Raw genomic sequence first — 17,452 nt, 5'->3', positions numbered from 1 at the left:
CTGGACACCATGAGCAATGTAACATGGTCAATCCACCAAGCCTGCACATCTCTGGACACCATGAGCAATTTAGCATGGTCAATCCATCAAGCCTGCACATCTCTGGACTGGGAGGAAACCCCAGCACCCGGCAGAAATCCACACAGACACGAGGAGAATGTGCATACTCCACGCAGACAGTCCCCCAAGGGTGGAATGGAACTCAGGTCACTGGCACTGTATAAATGGATCTAATTATGATCCAATACTTCTAGTTTGAAGCAGTACCCATATACTGCAGCAGAGATGATTGTGTTTAAACTGCATACAAAAATACAGCTTGTTGGCTTTGAAGCACTTGGGGACATCCCAAGGGGGAAACAAATATGCTATGTATGAATGTAAGCTTTCTGTTTCGTTTCCAAATGTTTACCGTGAATGCTAAATGGCTGGCAACATTTTCCAATATCTAGAAATGTTTCTTATTCTTTTCAGTGTCTGTAGTTTTCTATGTTATAAATACAAATATTTTGTGAGACAAGAAAAAAGGCATCACTTAAATACAGTTAAAATTTTAAGGCTAATTTTTCTGAACACTGTGAATGTTGGAGTTCTGAAGCAAATAAAAACAGAAATTGTTGGAAAAGCCCAGCAGGTCTGGGAGCAATTTCTGTTTTTATTTGTCTTGCAGTATCTATGGAGAGGGAAAGTGAGGACTGCAGATGCTGGAGATCAGAGTCGAGAGTGTGATGCTGGAAAAGCACAGCATGTCAGACAACTTCTGAGGGGCGAGATAATCAATGGTTCAGGCAAAAGCCCCTCATCAGGAATGAATCATGAGATTCCTGATGAAGGGCTTATGCCTGAAACATCGATTCTCCTGCTCCTCGGATGCTGCTTGATCTGCTGTGCTTTTGCAGCAGCACACTTTGGACAGTATCTATGGAAAGCAAACAGAATTAATGTTACCTGTTCTGAAGAAGGCTCACTGGACTTGAAACATTAACTCTATTTTCTTTCCACAGAAGCTGCCAGACCTGCTGAGCTTTTCCAACAATTTCTATTTTTATTTGTTTCAGAACTCCAACATTCACAGTTTTTACAAGAGCAGACTTTTAAGCCTGCTAGCACTCCTTTTATGTATCATGCCATATTGGCTGTAACCAATTGGACAGTCAGCCCTAAAAGTTTGTGATTACATCTTCCTTTCAAAATTTCTGATCAGCATTCATGAGGTCTGCTCTTCAGACCTCCACATGTTTGGTGCCTAAAGTCACCATTCAATCATATTCCCTTGCCATTGGTAGCCATTCTTTAGTTTTCACCAAATGCATTATGTGAAACGTAGAGTCATAGAGATGTACAGGACAGAAATAGACCCTTCAGTCCAACTTGTCCATGCTGGGCAGATAGCCTAATCTAATATAGCCCCATTTTCCAGCACTTGGCCCATATCCCTCCAAACCATACCTATTCATATACCCATCCAAATGCCTCTTAAATGCTGCAATTGTACCAGCCTCTATCACTTCCTCTGGCAGCTCATTCCATACGCGCATCACCCTCTACAAGAAAAAGTTGCCCCTTAGGTCCATTTTATATCTTTCCTCTCTCACCCTAAACCTATGTCCTCTAGTTCTGGACTCCCCCACCCCAGGGAAAAGACTTTGTCTATTTACCCTATCTATGCCCCTCATGGTTTTACAAACCTCTATATTCTGCATTCTGTTCTATTTCTCTGATGTACTTAGGAATTGTATGATATGCCTGTATAGCATGCAAAACAATACTTTTCACTGTATCTCAGTACATGTAACAATAATAAATAAAATTAAATCAAAACATCAGGGAATAAGGAACACAAGTGCAGATCTAACAAGACAAATCACATTAATGAGACTTTTTTTTCATCTATTTCATTCTAGCAACCTGGAATGGACCTAGCAGACACCTACATCACATTTGTAAGGCAGAACCAGGACATACTTCGGGACAAGGTCAATGAGGAAATGTATATAGAAAATATGTTTGATGTAAGTATCTACCCTTGCAAGGCATGCTGAGAAAATAATGCCATAAATAGTTTCTTGAGAGGGATAAGTAGCATTTGGAGACCCGCTGTCCTGCATGGTGTTAAATGTTGACATTGATTTCCAACCTGATCCCATCTGCCACTCTCAGTTATATATGTGGGGATGTTCTCCAGAACTGAGACTGTGTTACATGAGTTAATGTATTTATTAATTTTTGTATTATTTTTCATGGTGTTTCTCTGCACATAGTGAGTATTAGGAGCAAACTTGTGAGCTTACCTCTCACAAGAGATTGCATCACTGTACTATTTCCAGCTTGTTATATATGTAATGTGGATGCCTAAACTGATATTTCACTCATACAGAAATAACCCTGTAGTATACCAAGTGAAGGAACTAGCTTGTTGTACAATGTCTTACAATAATTCATCCTAATCAGTGGTCCTAAATGAGTACGTTATCTCCTTTGTATCATCTTTTCTCATCCTCATTCCTTTCACATTAATATTGGCAAGTCTCACATTGGCATGTTAGTCTAATGGATTTTGTTGTTAAGGGGGGTTACATGGATTCCCCTTTCAGTTTTGTAGTTCAATATTATGGGGGCAATTTTTCTATTTCCCTTGTTAAAGAGAGAAAGCACTTTCATCAATTAACATCTATATGTAGTTCGGTCTCAGTGTCAACCACATGAAATATATCACAAAGTCACTGGATAGATTTAATTGAAGAACACCCCAACTTTGTCATTTTACCTGTTAGAGCATCCAACTGCTTCTATTGACCTCTGTCTAGAAAACCAGCAAGAAATATATTCCTGTTTTAAACCAGCACTCAAATCTTATTCAGCATCACTCCCAAAGTCATGAAAGAGATGAGACTTAGATATTATATTGCATATATATTACATTTTGAGACATGTGTTGATAGATACCTGACTTAAAGGTCTTATGCACTGAATTATAAATTCAAAGTATGATGTGGAGATGCTGGTGGTGGACAAGGTTGGACAAGGTCAAAAATCATATGACACGAGGTTATAGTCCAACAGGTACATGTGAAAACACTAGCTTTTGGAGCGCGGCTCCTTCATCAGGTGCTCATGAGAGAGGAAGACCTTAGACACAGAATGTATAAGGAAAAAGTCAAAGGATCATACAACTCATGCGAATGAATTGAACACATCTAAGATGGCTCTTAAATCTTTAATCAGTCAGAATGGAGGTGCAGGTTTTGAATGATTAATATGTAAATCCCAGAATTTCTTTCAAGTCACTGCCCTGAGATAACTTAAGATGTTTTCAATATAAAGGAGGTGACACTTCCAGTCAGACAGTGTATTTTAGATGTGAGGTCTTGTTTAGAGTCTGTCTGTGTCTTAACCTGGAGTCTACACATTGTGTGCACACATTCAGTCAATGTGGCATTTAATGAACTCCTACTTTGGAAAAAGAACCAGTCTGAATCCAGGTTAAGACACAGACAGACTCTAAACAAGATCTCATGCCTAACATACATTGTCTGACCGGAAGTGTCAAAAGAAATTCTGAGATTTGCATATTAATCAAGACCTGCACCTCCCTTCTGACTGATTAAAGATTTAAGAGCCATCTGAGGTATGTTCAATTTGTTTGCATGACCCTTTGATCGTTTCTATATAAATTCTGGGTCTAAGGTCTTCCACACTCACCAGCACCCGATGAAGGAACAGCAGTCTGGAAGCTAGTGTTTTCATATAAACCCATTGGACTATAATCTGGTGTTGTGTGATTTTTGACCAAATTCAAAGTAAATATCAGATATGGTGAGGGCACCTGCCAGGAGGGTCCATTTTCTAATATTTCTCAGACAAATTACCAGCTCTGAAGGAATCCAAGATCTTTAATTCGAGATTGTCAAAAGCTTCATTAGATCTGCACTTTCAGAGAAAGCCCCATTGAACCCATTTTAAGAGAATCATCCCACACTTACAATTGGATTGGGTTTATGCAGCTGAGATTATTTATTGACTAGCTTCACAATCTTGCTACATGTAGGCTGAATTTATCATGGAGAATGGCTTAAATACAGACTGTTTGAACAGCACATCATTTCATCTCACTATGCCATTGTCTACTTTCTGATGTTTTTTTCACTGACCTATGTTATTTCTCCAAGTGGATTTCTTCCCAACATTAACATTTGGCCATCTTAAACTGTAAAACAAATATTTCATGATTTGTTTTGGCAAACATAAGGTTTTGTAAGTTATTTGCTAGCTTCTAGTATTTTCAATTGCAATATATACTTTTATTTAGCACGTTTATAGATCTTGGCTTTAAAAAATAAGGTTAATTTGCCTCTGGCCTGAACACATTTATGACTTTGCACTATTTAAACCCAATAAAAATTCTAGAAGTGAAGGAATGCAATTTCTCAAAATACTGAGGGGGTCGTTTTAACTTTGTGCAATACTATAATCCAGATAATAATGAATCAGTAGCCAATTATACAACTCTTAATCTTCATTTAAACGATCTTTAATGGAAATCTCCACACACAAGTTTTAAAAATGTAATGACTAAAGCAATGTTATCTGGTAGACTGCATAATATTTTTAGATATTATACTTACATTCAACAGGTTTTCATTGTCTGAAAAAATATGAAACTGTCAGAAGTTCTTGTATATCTTTTCGCCTTAGTGGCAGCTGAAGACAATTTTTCATAAGCTCATATCCAGCGTGCCTTTTTGAAATTGCATGTTTGCTGAAATTGGCTATCTTGAAAGAAGTAATTAATTTCTATCATGCTATTCTCTGAGTTGTAGACCTAGATGATGTCCGTCTATAAATGCAAGTACAATTATCTCTCATTAGTTCTGAAGTGTGATGGTTTTAGAAATACAGATGACTTTAGAAATCACTTACTGATCTTTCCTAAGCCTCAAAGAGCAAAAGTGAAGTGGGTTTTGTGCCACGTTTATAGAGTTTTTCAGTAATTCTGCCAGGTGCTATAGAAGGTTATTCCTGTTAAGGTGGTAACTACTGCAAGATCTAAAAAAAATCAAAATATCAAGACATTTGTTCCTTGGATCCATGTATTTATTTATTTATTACTTTATTCGCCATAAGGAGCCTTTTAGCAAAGATAATTCTGAATTTTTCAGACCACAATTGAAGAGAATTGCGAAATATCTCAGCCATCGTTCCCATTAGAAAGATCCAGAAGTGCAATAATAATCCTCTCCCGTGCTCCTTTCAATGTCACTGATGTTATAAACCAGGATGACATGAGGCAGCCTTTTGAGTTGGTGCTTTGCCTCAGAATGCATCACTTCATTTCAACATACTTGTTAGTAATGGTCCCCTAGGGAATATTTATTTAGCATTCCAAGCTAGCTGGTTGAGAATGGAAGCTGTGCTTGCTGTTGGGTTTTGTAAATGTCATTAAGGCTAAGGTTTATCTCAACACTGACCAGTCAAATCAGATCTGAGTGAATGTGGACATGCACATACAAGGTCATAAGCATTCCAGCGTACATTCAAAGGGATATCAGATTGCATAGCTTTATCTAAACTAAGGAGCAACTTGCAGCACTCTCATCATGGTATATGCAGGAGACCATACTAAGAGAATGAGAATTTGTCATTGTTTTGTTTATTATGTACCAAACCATTGAAAATTATATCTCTCTTTGCGTGATTTTATTATCTTCAGAATGTTGCTTTTAATCTTCTTCGAATACATTTCCATCTATTGTAATTGTTGGTCAAACAAATATGGTAAATTTTCAACATGATTTTCTAGTTAGAGTTGATAACCTGGAAATGAGGAAGAGTAAGAATCAAATACACTAACCTCAATTAATAATTCTCTCAATATGGAAACAGACACCCCTGAATTTTATCCTAACATTTCCAGATAATGTTCTTAGGTTTATTTGTGCTGATTACTGTTTTCATCTACTTTTCAGAAGCCATCAGCTCCTTACCTATAACCTATACCGTTATTCTCAAACATTTCACCCAAAGGATCATTGTTCATATAACTCTCATGTAGTTAAGTCAGCACAGAGAGCACGAGAGTCCAAATGTTGTCCTCAGCTGACAACCCCACACCAATATTACACTGAACATCACTGTATGTTGACCAGAAATCAGTTTCATCAGCCATCTTAGATTCTGCAAATTTGATTAATCTTTTGTGTGTTGGCTTTCCTCTTCATTTTGAGAATTAATGGAACATATGCAATGCAAAGCCATTAAGTAATCAGGCATCAGCAGCAGGAAGCCTAATGTATTTTCCCCTACTTACCATCGAGCTGCTGAAGCCAATGCGAGCACACCAATCTTTGCTCAAATTGGGTTTAATTTAACTCAGCCTGAGAATCGAGCCTTCCTGCTTCCCAAACTTAGTGGCTCAGATATTCACTTGTGGAATTCACTGGCCATAATGAGAAATTCAGGTAGTTGCTTTCGAGGAATATCGTGGGGCTGTAGATTAACGCATTCCTTAATCTCTTACATCTCAATTTAAATCAATCGCAGGAAAATGATACGAGTGTCTCCACTCTCTAACTGCAATGAGTGTCCCACACCAACCCTTCCTGATAGTCCAGTAAGTTTATCCAGTGAGCAGCTGGGACCGTACTGGCCAAGCTGGTTAAAGTTATAGGTGAGGGCAGGGTAGAGATCAGCCATGATTCGCTCTATAATCAAACAGCCTAGTGGCATTCGCTGCCAAGGTTCATTCGTAATAGCTGATAATTCAGAAGAGACCAGGAAGGTGCCAGTGTCTCTCAGGAGAGCATGGGAGATAATAGCTGAGGCAAAAAAAACCTTTTTGTCCTTACACAAGATTAATTGTAATGAACTCCACAACTGTCTGCAGTTGTGAACAAATTAGAATCTCACTCAAAGGTAATGGTAACTGGTGGAACAAGCTGTTTGACACTGTCAAGGAACAGTCTTCAGAGTTTGAGATTAAGCCTGTTGGTTGGACAATGTAAGTGGACCTTTTCTAAGAAGCTGACCAGTTGGCATATAATATCCTGATATGCTGTAAAGATTAAATAATTGCCCCAATTGTGGCACTTCAACTGTGACAAATATATCCTTTGATGACTGATACCTTCTCTTTTCCATAAGGCTTATAGTACAGGTTAAATGATATGTGTTTAAATAATTGCTTCAAGTGCAACATTGAATCCATTAGACTAATAGCTCCATTTGTCTGTCTTTTCTTTAATAGGTATGTTCTTTCATGAAAGCTTCTCCCCATTTATTATGGCAATTTATTTAAATATGTGTGTCATTGCAAATATTTTGATAACAGTAATTCGCAGCCATCACTTCAACATGCTGGCTGTACTGTGTGCAAGGTTCTGTAGCAGTCTTGAACCAGATAAGTCTTGTTGACATTTCTGTCTGTTAGAATATGGGTGACCAAAGTGAAACTTATCTCTCGTGCCAAGTTTTTTTAAGGCTGAACTAGGCAGTTGTAACGGAAATATTGTCAGCTGTTTCAGACGGACCCGTTGCTAATTTGTGCGAAGACGATGTTTTTTCTGAAGTGGTGATGCCCTGCAGGGGTAGAATAATTAGTATTCATCCAGCTGGCACTTCACAAGACACCAAACCTGCATTAGCAACTCCAGCCTGGGTTTGGTACTTCTACTGAATCATGTCAGCATATGCTTCATCTCTCCAGTGTTTTATTTTTGTCTTGTGTTGCAATTTGTTAAGTGCTAAATCCTCAAGAGGCAGACTGGCTGAACATTTCAAGAATAGTAGAATAGAATTGGTGTTTCCTAATCATGAATGACAAAAACCGTTAAGCACATTACTTCCGTCAAAAGCTGTTTTATCCACTTTACACTGTTATCCGTTTAGAAGCTTCATCTCACCTTATATCGTTTGTTAGACAGCTTGTTGAAGTGAGAAATGTGCTTATTTATCAAATGATCTGATTAAATATGTTTGTGTCTTCAAGGTGTGATAATGCTAACTTATCAAGCTGACAATTGATTCAAAAGAAAATAGCATGTTCAGAATTTAACTCCTAATAACAATAATGGTCAGCTGCCTTGCTGAGTGACTAATCTTAGCTATGTCATAGGGACTGGTCAAAAGTGAGTACTGCAGATGCTGAAGTTTAGAGTCAATAGTACGGTGCTGGAAAAGCACAGCCGGTCAGGCAGCATCCGAGGAGCAGGGAAACCGATGTTTCAGGCAAAAGCCCTTCATCAGAAAGTGGTCGGACTAGTGCCTGGCTGAAGCTGGGCAATTCCTGAGACCTCTGGTTTGCAACTCCACGTATCAGTTTGTTCTTCCACAGTTTGAATTGTGGATGAGATACTTAGGTGCAGGAGCTACATACCTTTATATCACTAAAACTAGCTCCCTTCTATTCATAACATGTATCTTAAGCGAATGATAAAAAAAACTGTTCGGAATTATAGTTGCAATGTTAAATATGCAACTTGTGTCAGAGGACAGGGAAGCTGTCAATGTAAAACTTCTTTCCAGAAAGGAAAGTGGGATAAGCTAATTACAGACCTGTTGGTTTATCTTGAGTTGCAGATACATTTACAAACCCATCTTGCAGAGAAAAGGAGCATTTAGAAATGTGTGACCTATTCCAGGACAGCTAGTATAGAGTTGTTTAGTGAAATTAATATTTTGTTTAAAAATATTATTTACAGAAGAATATCTGATTAAATAAATGCCAGCAGTATCTTGGTTTGTGGGACGTATGCATTTTCTCAGAAGACATTCAATAAGGTGTCATACAGAAAGATAATCAGAAGATCATAAATATGGCGTAAGGTGAAATATAGCAGTATAAGTAGAAAGTTGGTGATACATAGGTTAAAAAAATAAACTTTACAGCACCTATCAGAACCACATGATGTTCCAAATTATTTTACAACCAGAAAAGTATTTTTGAAGTTTGGTCACTGTTTTAATACAGACAGAATCTCAAAACCGTTGCCCAGAAATGAGAGTTAACTAAATGTTGGACATATGTATTGATTTTTTTTTCATTTTAAACAGGTTGCCTAAATTTAAAAGAAGTAAAAGAATCATGAAAGAGTAATAAATTCACTGCATGAAGAAATGAATTTATATTAGCATTAACTGAAAATGCTTTGCAATCATATAATTTGGTTTTTAGTCTTTTAATTTTTTCCTTAATTTAACGTAATTTTTCTAATCAACTTGCTCAAAGATGTTATTACACACCTCTGGGACAGATGAGACTTGAACCCAGGTCTTCTGGCCCAGGAGTAGGGATGCTACCATTGCAGCACAAGTGGGCCAAACGTACAGTTGGTGTGCTGGCATGAGCATTTACAGAAACAGCAACGAGAGTGAGATTTGAACTCACATCTGCAAAGCACAATGCTTTAGTTGTCCAGCGCCTTAGTTACAATGACGATCTGGGTATTGCATAATTTGGTTTATATGTGTTCCTGTTAACTGGATTAAGGCATTTTGAGATTTCATTGCTGAAAGTTCTGAAATCCAGCATGGGCTCAGTTCAAAGGCTGCCAGTTTTGAGAGTACTTGCGCAGGAAAAGAATCAGCAGAGCAAAGTCCCAAAAATGGCAACAAAAGAAATATCAGGTCTGAAATAATTCGGAGCAAGAGAGGTCATTTAGCCATTTGAGCCTATTCTGCAGTTTAGATTAGCCCTTCGGCCCTACAAGTCCACACCAACCCGCCACCCACCCATACCCCAACACTACGGGCAATTTAGCATGGTCAATTCACCTGACCCGCACATCTTTGGACTGTGGGACGAAAGCGGAGCACACCCACGCAGACACGGGGAGAACATGCAAACTTCACACAATCAGTCACCTGAGGCGGGAATTGAACTCAGGTCTCTGGTACTGTGAGGCAGCAGTGCTAACCACTGTGCCTTTACTCAGATCATGACTGATATGTGGACTAGCTCCATAGATCCACCTTTCTCCCAATGTTATTTTAATATTTTTGGTTAACAAAAATCCATCAATCTAAATATTTAATAATTAATTGATCTAACTTCAATTGGCACTTAAGAAAATTCCAAACTTTCTACCAGCCTTAATGTGTTTAACTGTTTCCTATTTCAGTCCATGAAAGTACTGACTCTAATTTTTACAGTGTTCCTTCAAGTCCTGGGTTGCCCAACCAGTGCAAATAGTTTTACTGTCTACTTAATCTGTCTCTTTTAGTATCTTGAAAACTGTTAGCAAATCTTAGCCTTAACTTCCTAAATCCTAGAGAGTACAATTGTAGCTTGCACAATCTCTCCTCATAACCTAATCTTTGGAGTTTTGATATCATTCTTTAAAAACTAGCTGTATTTCCTACAAGGCCATTATATTCTCCCTGAGGTTTGGTACCCAGAATTGTTCGCCAGGATTTTGCATATCTGAAGCATTGCTTCTTCCTCATTGTACACTGACGCTTTGGATATAAAGATCAGCATTCCAGTAGCCATTTGGTTATTTTCTGTACAGCTTCATAAAATATTGATGAGACCCAGACTCTCAGGACTCTTTGTACTCCCATTGGTTCTACCTTGTTCTATAGTACCCTGTTCTAATTTTTTTTAGACTGAAAGGCCAAATTCGTTTGTTAGTTGAGGTATAAGGTAAAAACAATGACTGCAGATGCTGGAAACCAGATTCTGGATTCGTGGTGCTGGAAGAGCACAGCAGTTCAGGCAGCATCCAAAGTACTAGGACTGCAGATGCTGGAGAGTCAAAGTCGATAAAGTGTGGTGCTGGAAAAGCACAACAGGTCAGGCAACATCCAGGGAGCAGGAGAATCATCATTTCGGGCAGGACCCTTCATCAGGAATCTGACCAAGGCACTGGAAGAATTCCTGTTTTCTTTGAATAGTGCCATGGAAACATTTATGTCCGCAACAGTGGGCTGATGAGATCTTAGATTAATGTCTCGTATGAATAATGGCTTCTGCGACACTGCTGCACTCTCTCACTACGGGGCAGCAGTGTCAGTCTATAGTAGTTAGAGTGACTCTTGAACACCCAACATTCTGACCTAGAAGCAGAAGGCAAGACTGTGGCAGTGTTGGTCAAATTCAAGAAGAGTTGACAGTAATGTACTTCAGTGGTAAGTCCCCTTTTATTTGTGGTTTAGATAGAAGATTTAGACTAGGATGTGGGCATTAGAGCTATATCCACTGGAATAAATTCTAAGGAGCTTTATAAACTTTAATAAAGAAAATTGGTTTAATAGGGAAAATCTAGTTCCTCTGACCAAGGAGTCGGATATGAGAGTCATCAAATAGAAAAAGTGTCTTTATTGAAGAATGTTGTTGAAGCATGGAATTCTTTTCCACAGAAATAACTTGAAATAGAGATTGACACTTTTGATCAAAAAGATGAATAAATATTTGAAGCAGCAGATGAGTCAGGGCTGCGTAGAATAGGAACATGGTTGGATTCTTCTAGCAAAGAGCCACGGCTAACATAATGGACCAGATACCTCCTGTGCTGTCAGCTATGGCAGGATCATAACCAAGATTTTTGTGAATCTAGGATTGTGCCATTGAAAAAAGGAAGCTGGTTTTGGTAACATAAGCATAAGGCTGGCACACACAAGTAGTTCTTCTGCAATATGAACAGCGGAAGCACCAAACGTGCTTTGGAAGCAGCCTGACACTCTGCTCGCTACAACTGTGCAAAGCTGAGGGGTAAAAACACAAAACGTTGACGCACACTCTGAGCACAACTGCATTAGAAAGTGAGACAAACGAGAATTCAATATTTTGTGCTGATTTTACAAAGTTCTTCTCACAGCTCTATTTTTCAATATTTGATTTAAGCAGCTCAGAAACAGGTAAAGATTGGGCAACAAACTCATTGACTTGCGCATTCCAAAGTTGATTGCCACGTTTGAAGTGCCAGTCACAGCCGGGCACTGTGGCCAGTCATTGATAAACATTGATTATGATATCAATTAACCCTTTGATTTCCTGAGGCATGCTTGTGGATCAAATGGTAAGTAATGTTCCACTACTGTGAACTGTATGCACCTTAAAACCAACATTGTTACTTTCAATACCCCATTTTAGAAATGCAACAACAAAGCCATTAATGTGACCCTGAGCCATTTCTGTGATTTATTCATAGCAGTCTGTGGGTGTCTAATCAGCTTCTAATAATCTCAACATATGTCTATGTTTTTTTTTCTGGGAATAGTGCTATGTTGATGCTTAGGTTCATTCTGCACAGCTGGAGAGAGGGGTTGAGAACATGTAATAAACATTTTATTGGTATAATCTTGCACATCAGTGAACTATTAAACATCTCCAGTGAATAGAAGGCAGCTAGACAGACTAAATAGGAGGGCACCAGAGGAGCAAATGAGCAGACACAAGGCAAACTCAGGTCCAGTTGTAGAAAGAATGAGTAATGAATGAGCATTATATGTATATCAAGCCCAAGTATTGGATAAATATCACAGGACAATTTTTTCTCTGGAAAATACCTATTTCAGAAAGGGTTGAAGTGCAAGGGTTTAGATGCTAAGATTCATTCATTACTTTGAGCCTCCATCAACTTGATACTGTCCGCTGCTTTTCAGAGTTTCCTCCAAGGACAGAATTAAATGGTAAATGATATTCAATTGTCATTAATTAGATACAGAAGTCCAGGGTTTCCTGTCAATTTTGTATCTTTACAATCCAGATGCACCCAGACGTAGGTGATGTCTCAAGGATCTGCTAATCAGCTTTGTCCAGGACTCCATTGGCTGTAATGAAGAATAGTTGAGAGGAGAATTAGTACAATGATTAATAAAACCCATAAAGGCAAGGTCAGGCACTCTTTTACGTGTCTTACAAGGTTTCTACCTTCATGTTTCCATTTGCCATTCTCCAGTTGCAGCCTGAAGATTCCACAGCTCGTGTTCAGGTCTGTAGCGCAGCCTTCTCAGACTATAGTGTTATCAAACATCCAGAACTGCCCTGGAGTCTCCAGGGATGAAAACTTAATCTCTTGAACATAGTTGTGAACTGTTCCTTTGGACTCTTTTGTTTGTTAAATATAAAAGTGACAGAACTGAAGCAGGGCAAAGTCTGTGAGCAATAGTGTTAAAAAAAACTAAATGGCTAGCTAATAGTTTGACCCTTTCCTAATTATTGCGGTGACTAATGAAGAGGAACATTTGGTGAAACCTGCAGAAGTCGGTAGAGCCGCAGTTGCCTACCCTAAAGATCAGGAAGTGAGCTCCAGTTTCCATCTTGTTTTCTGGTGCAGAAGCCAGATCATGAAATGGTTGTCAGTACTCAGTAGGTCAGTAATTTCATTTATTTTAAATTTATCTATGGGACTACCTGTTGCAAAGGCTAGTTTTTGATTTGCTCCAAAGAAGTGAGTATTAATGTTTTAATGGCAACACAAAGTGAACACAATAGATACAATCTATTCCAACCAATAAGGTGGGAAAACCTTTAATCATCATTAATAGCTTACAACTTAATTCATGATAATAATGGAGAAATCCCCAAAACTCTTCCTATACACATTGAACAATCCTATAATCATAAAGCTTCTTTATAGGCTACATAAAGACCATAACTAAAACAAATTGAGCACATTAGGCAGTTCACCATTTCCCTCAATGTGATTTACACATTCATCAATCCATAAACCATATTAGCATATAAATAGCTTTCACCAGTGAGTGAGTCTTTCATTTCTTCATACGTGTGTTGCAATGTGATCGTGATCTTTCTCCCTACTTTGTTGTTATGTCTTCAGCTGTCATGTTACTTTTTCTCTTTTAATTAGTTTCTGGTTTTGTTGCAAATTTGAAAAACCAATTCTGAAACTAAGTCATTCTGAAGACCTTTTGATTGCCACAGTGTTTCCAAATTAAACTGTTAATATATTTGTATTCATGCATGATCGCAGATGCCGGTCTTCAGCCAACTTTATTCATGCACATAACGTCAAGAAGTGACAGAGTGTGGTGAATATAGCAAAATCTGTGGGCACCAAAAAACATTCCAACAACTGTAGTGCTAAAACCTTGTACATTCTATTTGGTTGTGCCTTTACCGAGTTGCACTTGTTCAGAAATCAGCTGTTCTCTGTGACTAAGGACTAGAGGATGGATTGCATACCAATAGATCCATGGATTAGCACACAGTCAGAAAACAGGACATAGTGAGAATCTATAATTAATATGTATTCTCAGAATCATAACAAAGTGAGGATGAAGAATGATTGAATTCCAGTTTGTGTCTTCCATATCTGCACTATTACATCATTGCAAGTGGCATCACAAACTTGTCCATTATTGTAATATTTCAGAAACTAATTGTCTCTTTTTAGAAGTAGTACAGCATAAAATAATAGCATGTTATTTTGTTAACATAAACTTAATTACCACCCCCACTCCACCCCCATTCATCAAGCTGTTCAGTTAGACTTACTGCATGTTTTCCCATTGATTATAAACCGGGGCTTGGTTTGTTAATCTATTCAGTATTGGTCTGAGCTACAGAAGAAGATTGAAAAAAACTAATTTCGCACTGAAGACAAGATTCGATGCTTGATATAAGATGTTATTTCCTACAATCTTATAACGTTGTCAAGTAATATAATCTTAGGCAGCTCTTCACCAGCTTCTCCAGGGTGAGCAAAAGGTATTGGCTTGGCCAATGATGCCCACATCCGGTGAATGAGGTTTGTCTTGAAAAGGCGCCATGGGAGCCCTTTAGATGTGATGATGCAGTGCATTGAAGTTCAGGAGTATAAAAATACAGACCTAGTTGTTTATGAAAAGTACAAGAAAGGTTCAGTTGCCAGTTTCAGAGGTGGAGTGGACCAATAAATTTACTGCAAGTACAATCGTGATCTGTTCATCTCAAATTTTAATTTCAGACTTCACCTGAAGCCAAATCCAGATATTGGGCCTTTTGTTCCCTTCAGATTATCCAATTTAAGTTCAAAAACACCGAATAAGCTCTTTCTAGTCTATCTTTGCCCTTTCAATTTGGTATTTTTTTTAGTTCTAAATATGATTCCTTTGACCTAGGCTTCAACCTAATCCAGGCTAATGAGATGAAAGTCTGTGATTTCTGTTGATTGCTGTGCCCTGAACAATATGAGTCTGGACAGTCTTAACCAGGTTTCAGAGGGCAGAAGGGCTAATTATAAATCATTATGAATTGGAAATCTTTATCTAAAATAACTAGCTCCTGGAAAATATGAATGAAGTGCTGCCTCATTTAGGTTTGTGCAGTTTTATTGCTTCATAGAGGCATAGAGATGTACAGCATGGAAACAGACCCTTCGTTCCAACCCGTCAATGCTGACCAGATATCCCAACGCAATCTAGTCTCACCTGCCAGCACCCAGCCATGTCCCTCCAAACCCTTCCTATTCATATATCCATCCAGATGCCTTTTAAATGTTGCAATTGTACCAGCCTCCACCACTTCCTCTGGCAGCTCATTCCATGCACGTACCACCCTCTATATGAAAAAGTTGCCCCTTAAGTCTCTTTTATATCTTTCCCCTCTCACCCTAAACCTCTAGTTCTGGACTCCCTGACCCCAGGGAAAATACTTTGTCTATTTATCCTAACCATGCCCGTCATAATTTTGTAAACCTCTATAAGGTCACCCCTCAGCCTCCAACGCTTCAGGGAAAACAGCCCCAAGTTCAACCTTTCCCTCAAGTCCTCCAACCCTGGCAACAATCTTGTAAATCTTTTCTGAACCCTTTCAAGTTTCACAACATCTTTCCAATAGGAAGGAGACCAGAATTGCACACAATATCCCAACAGAGGCCTAACCAGTGTCCTGTACAGCCGCAACATGACTTCCCAACTCCTGTACTCAATACTCTGGCCAAGAAAAGAAAGTATACCAAACGCCTTCTTTACTATCCTATCTACCTGCAATTCCACTTTCAAGGAGCTATGAACCTACACTCCAAGGTCTCTTTGTTCAACAACACTCCCTAGGACCTCACCATTAAGTGTATAAGCCCTGCTAAGATTTGCTTTCCCAAAATGCAGCACCTCGCGTTTATCTGAATTGAACTCCATCTGCCACTTCTCAGCCCTTTGGCTCATCTGGTCAAGATCCTATTGTAATCTAAGGTAATCTTCTTCACTGTCCACTACACCTCCAATTTGGTGTCATCTGCAAACTTACTAACTGTACCTCTTATGCTCGCATCCAAATCATTTATGTAAATGACAAAAAGTAGAGGACTCAGCCCCGATCCTTGTGGCACTCCACTGGACACAGGCCTACAGTCTGAAAAACAGCCCTCCACAACTACCCTCTGTCTTCTACCTTTTAGTCAGTTCTGTATTCAAATGGCTAGTTCTCCCTGTATTCCATGAAATCTAACCTTGCTAACCAGTCTCCCATGGGGAAACTTTTCGAACACCTTACTGAAGTCCATATAGATCCACATCTACCACTCTGCCCTCATCAATCCTCTTTGTTACTTCTTCAAAAAAGCTCAATCAAATTTGTGAGACATGATTTCCCATGCACAAAGCCATGTTGACAATCCTTAATCAGTCCTTACTTTTTCAAATACATGTACATCCTATCCCTCAGGATTCCCTCCAACAACTTGCCCACCACCGACATCAGGCTCACTAGTCAATAGTTCCCAGGCTTGTCCTTACCACCCTTCTTAAACAGTGGCACCATGTTAGCCAACCTCCAGACTTCCAGCACCTCACCTGTGACTATCGATGATATAAATATCTCAGCAAGAGGCCCAGCAATCACCTCCCTAGCTTCCCACAGAGTTCTCAGGTACACCTGATCAGGTCCTGGGGATTTGTCCACTTGTATGCGTTTCAAGACAGCCAGCACTTCCTTCTCGTGTAATATGGACATTTTGAATGGTGTTACCATCTATTTCCCTACATTCTCTATCTTCCATATCCTTTTCCACAGTAAATACTGATGCAAAATACTCATTTAGTATCTTCCCCATTTTCTGTGGCTCCACACAAAGGCCACCTTGCTGATCTTTGAGGGGCCCTATTCTCTCCCTCGTTACCCTTTTGTACTTAATGTATTTGTAAAACCCCTTTGGATTCTCCTTAATTCTATTTGCCAAAGCTATCTCATGTCCCCTTTTTGCCCTCCTGATTTCCCTCTTAAGTATACTCCTACTGCCTTTATACTCTTCTAAGGATTCACTCGATCTATCCTGTCTATATCTGACATATGCTTCCTTCTCTTTCTTAACCAAACCCTCAATTTCTTTAATCATTCAGCATTCCCTATGCCTACCAGCCTTTCCTCTCACCTTAACAGGAATATACTTTCTCTGGATTCTCGTTATCACATTTCTGAAGGCTTCCGATTTTCCAGCCGTCCCTTTACCTGCAAACATCTGATCCCAAATCAGCTTTTGAAAGTTCTTGCTTAATACCATCAAAATTGGCCTTT

The 17,452-nt window shown here is 38.9% G+C and overlaps 1 protein-coding gene across 4 annotated transcripts in view; it reads left to right on the top strand.

Annotated features, from left to right (window-relative positions):
• The window catches only part of cadps2 (Ca++-dependent secretion activator 2), a 727,075-nt gene that overhangs the window by 685,699 nt on the left and 23,924 nt on the right, over nt 1-17,452 (top strand). For all 4 annotated transcript variants that reach the window (XM_060839929.1, XM_060839928.1, XM_060839926.1 and 1 more), the window contains one exon: nt 1,905-2,012. In XM_060839929.1, coding sequence (XP_060695912.1) covers nt 1,905-2,012 — 108 coding nt within the window. The remainder of the gene's footprint in view (nt 1-1,904; nt 2,013-17,452) is intronic.

This window comes from Hemiscyllium ocellatum, chromosome 19 (genome assembly GCF_020745735.1).
Source record: "Hemiscyllium ocellatum isolate sHemOce1 chromosome 19, sHemOce1.pat.X.cur, whole genome shotgun sequence".
NCBI lineage: Eukaryota > Metazoa > Chordata > Chondrichthyes > Orectolobiformes > Hemiscylliidae > Hemiscyllium > Hemiscyllium ocellatum.
This window is presented reverse-complemented; position numbering and strand designations above follow the sequence as displayed.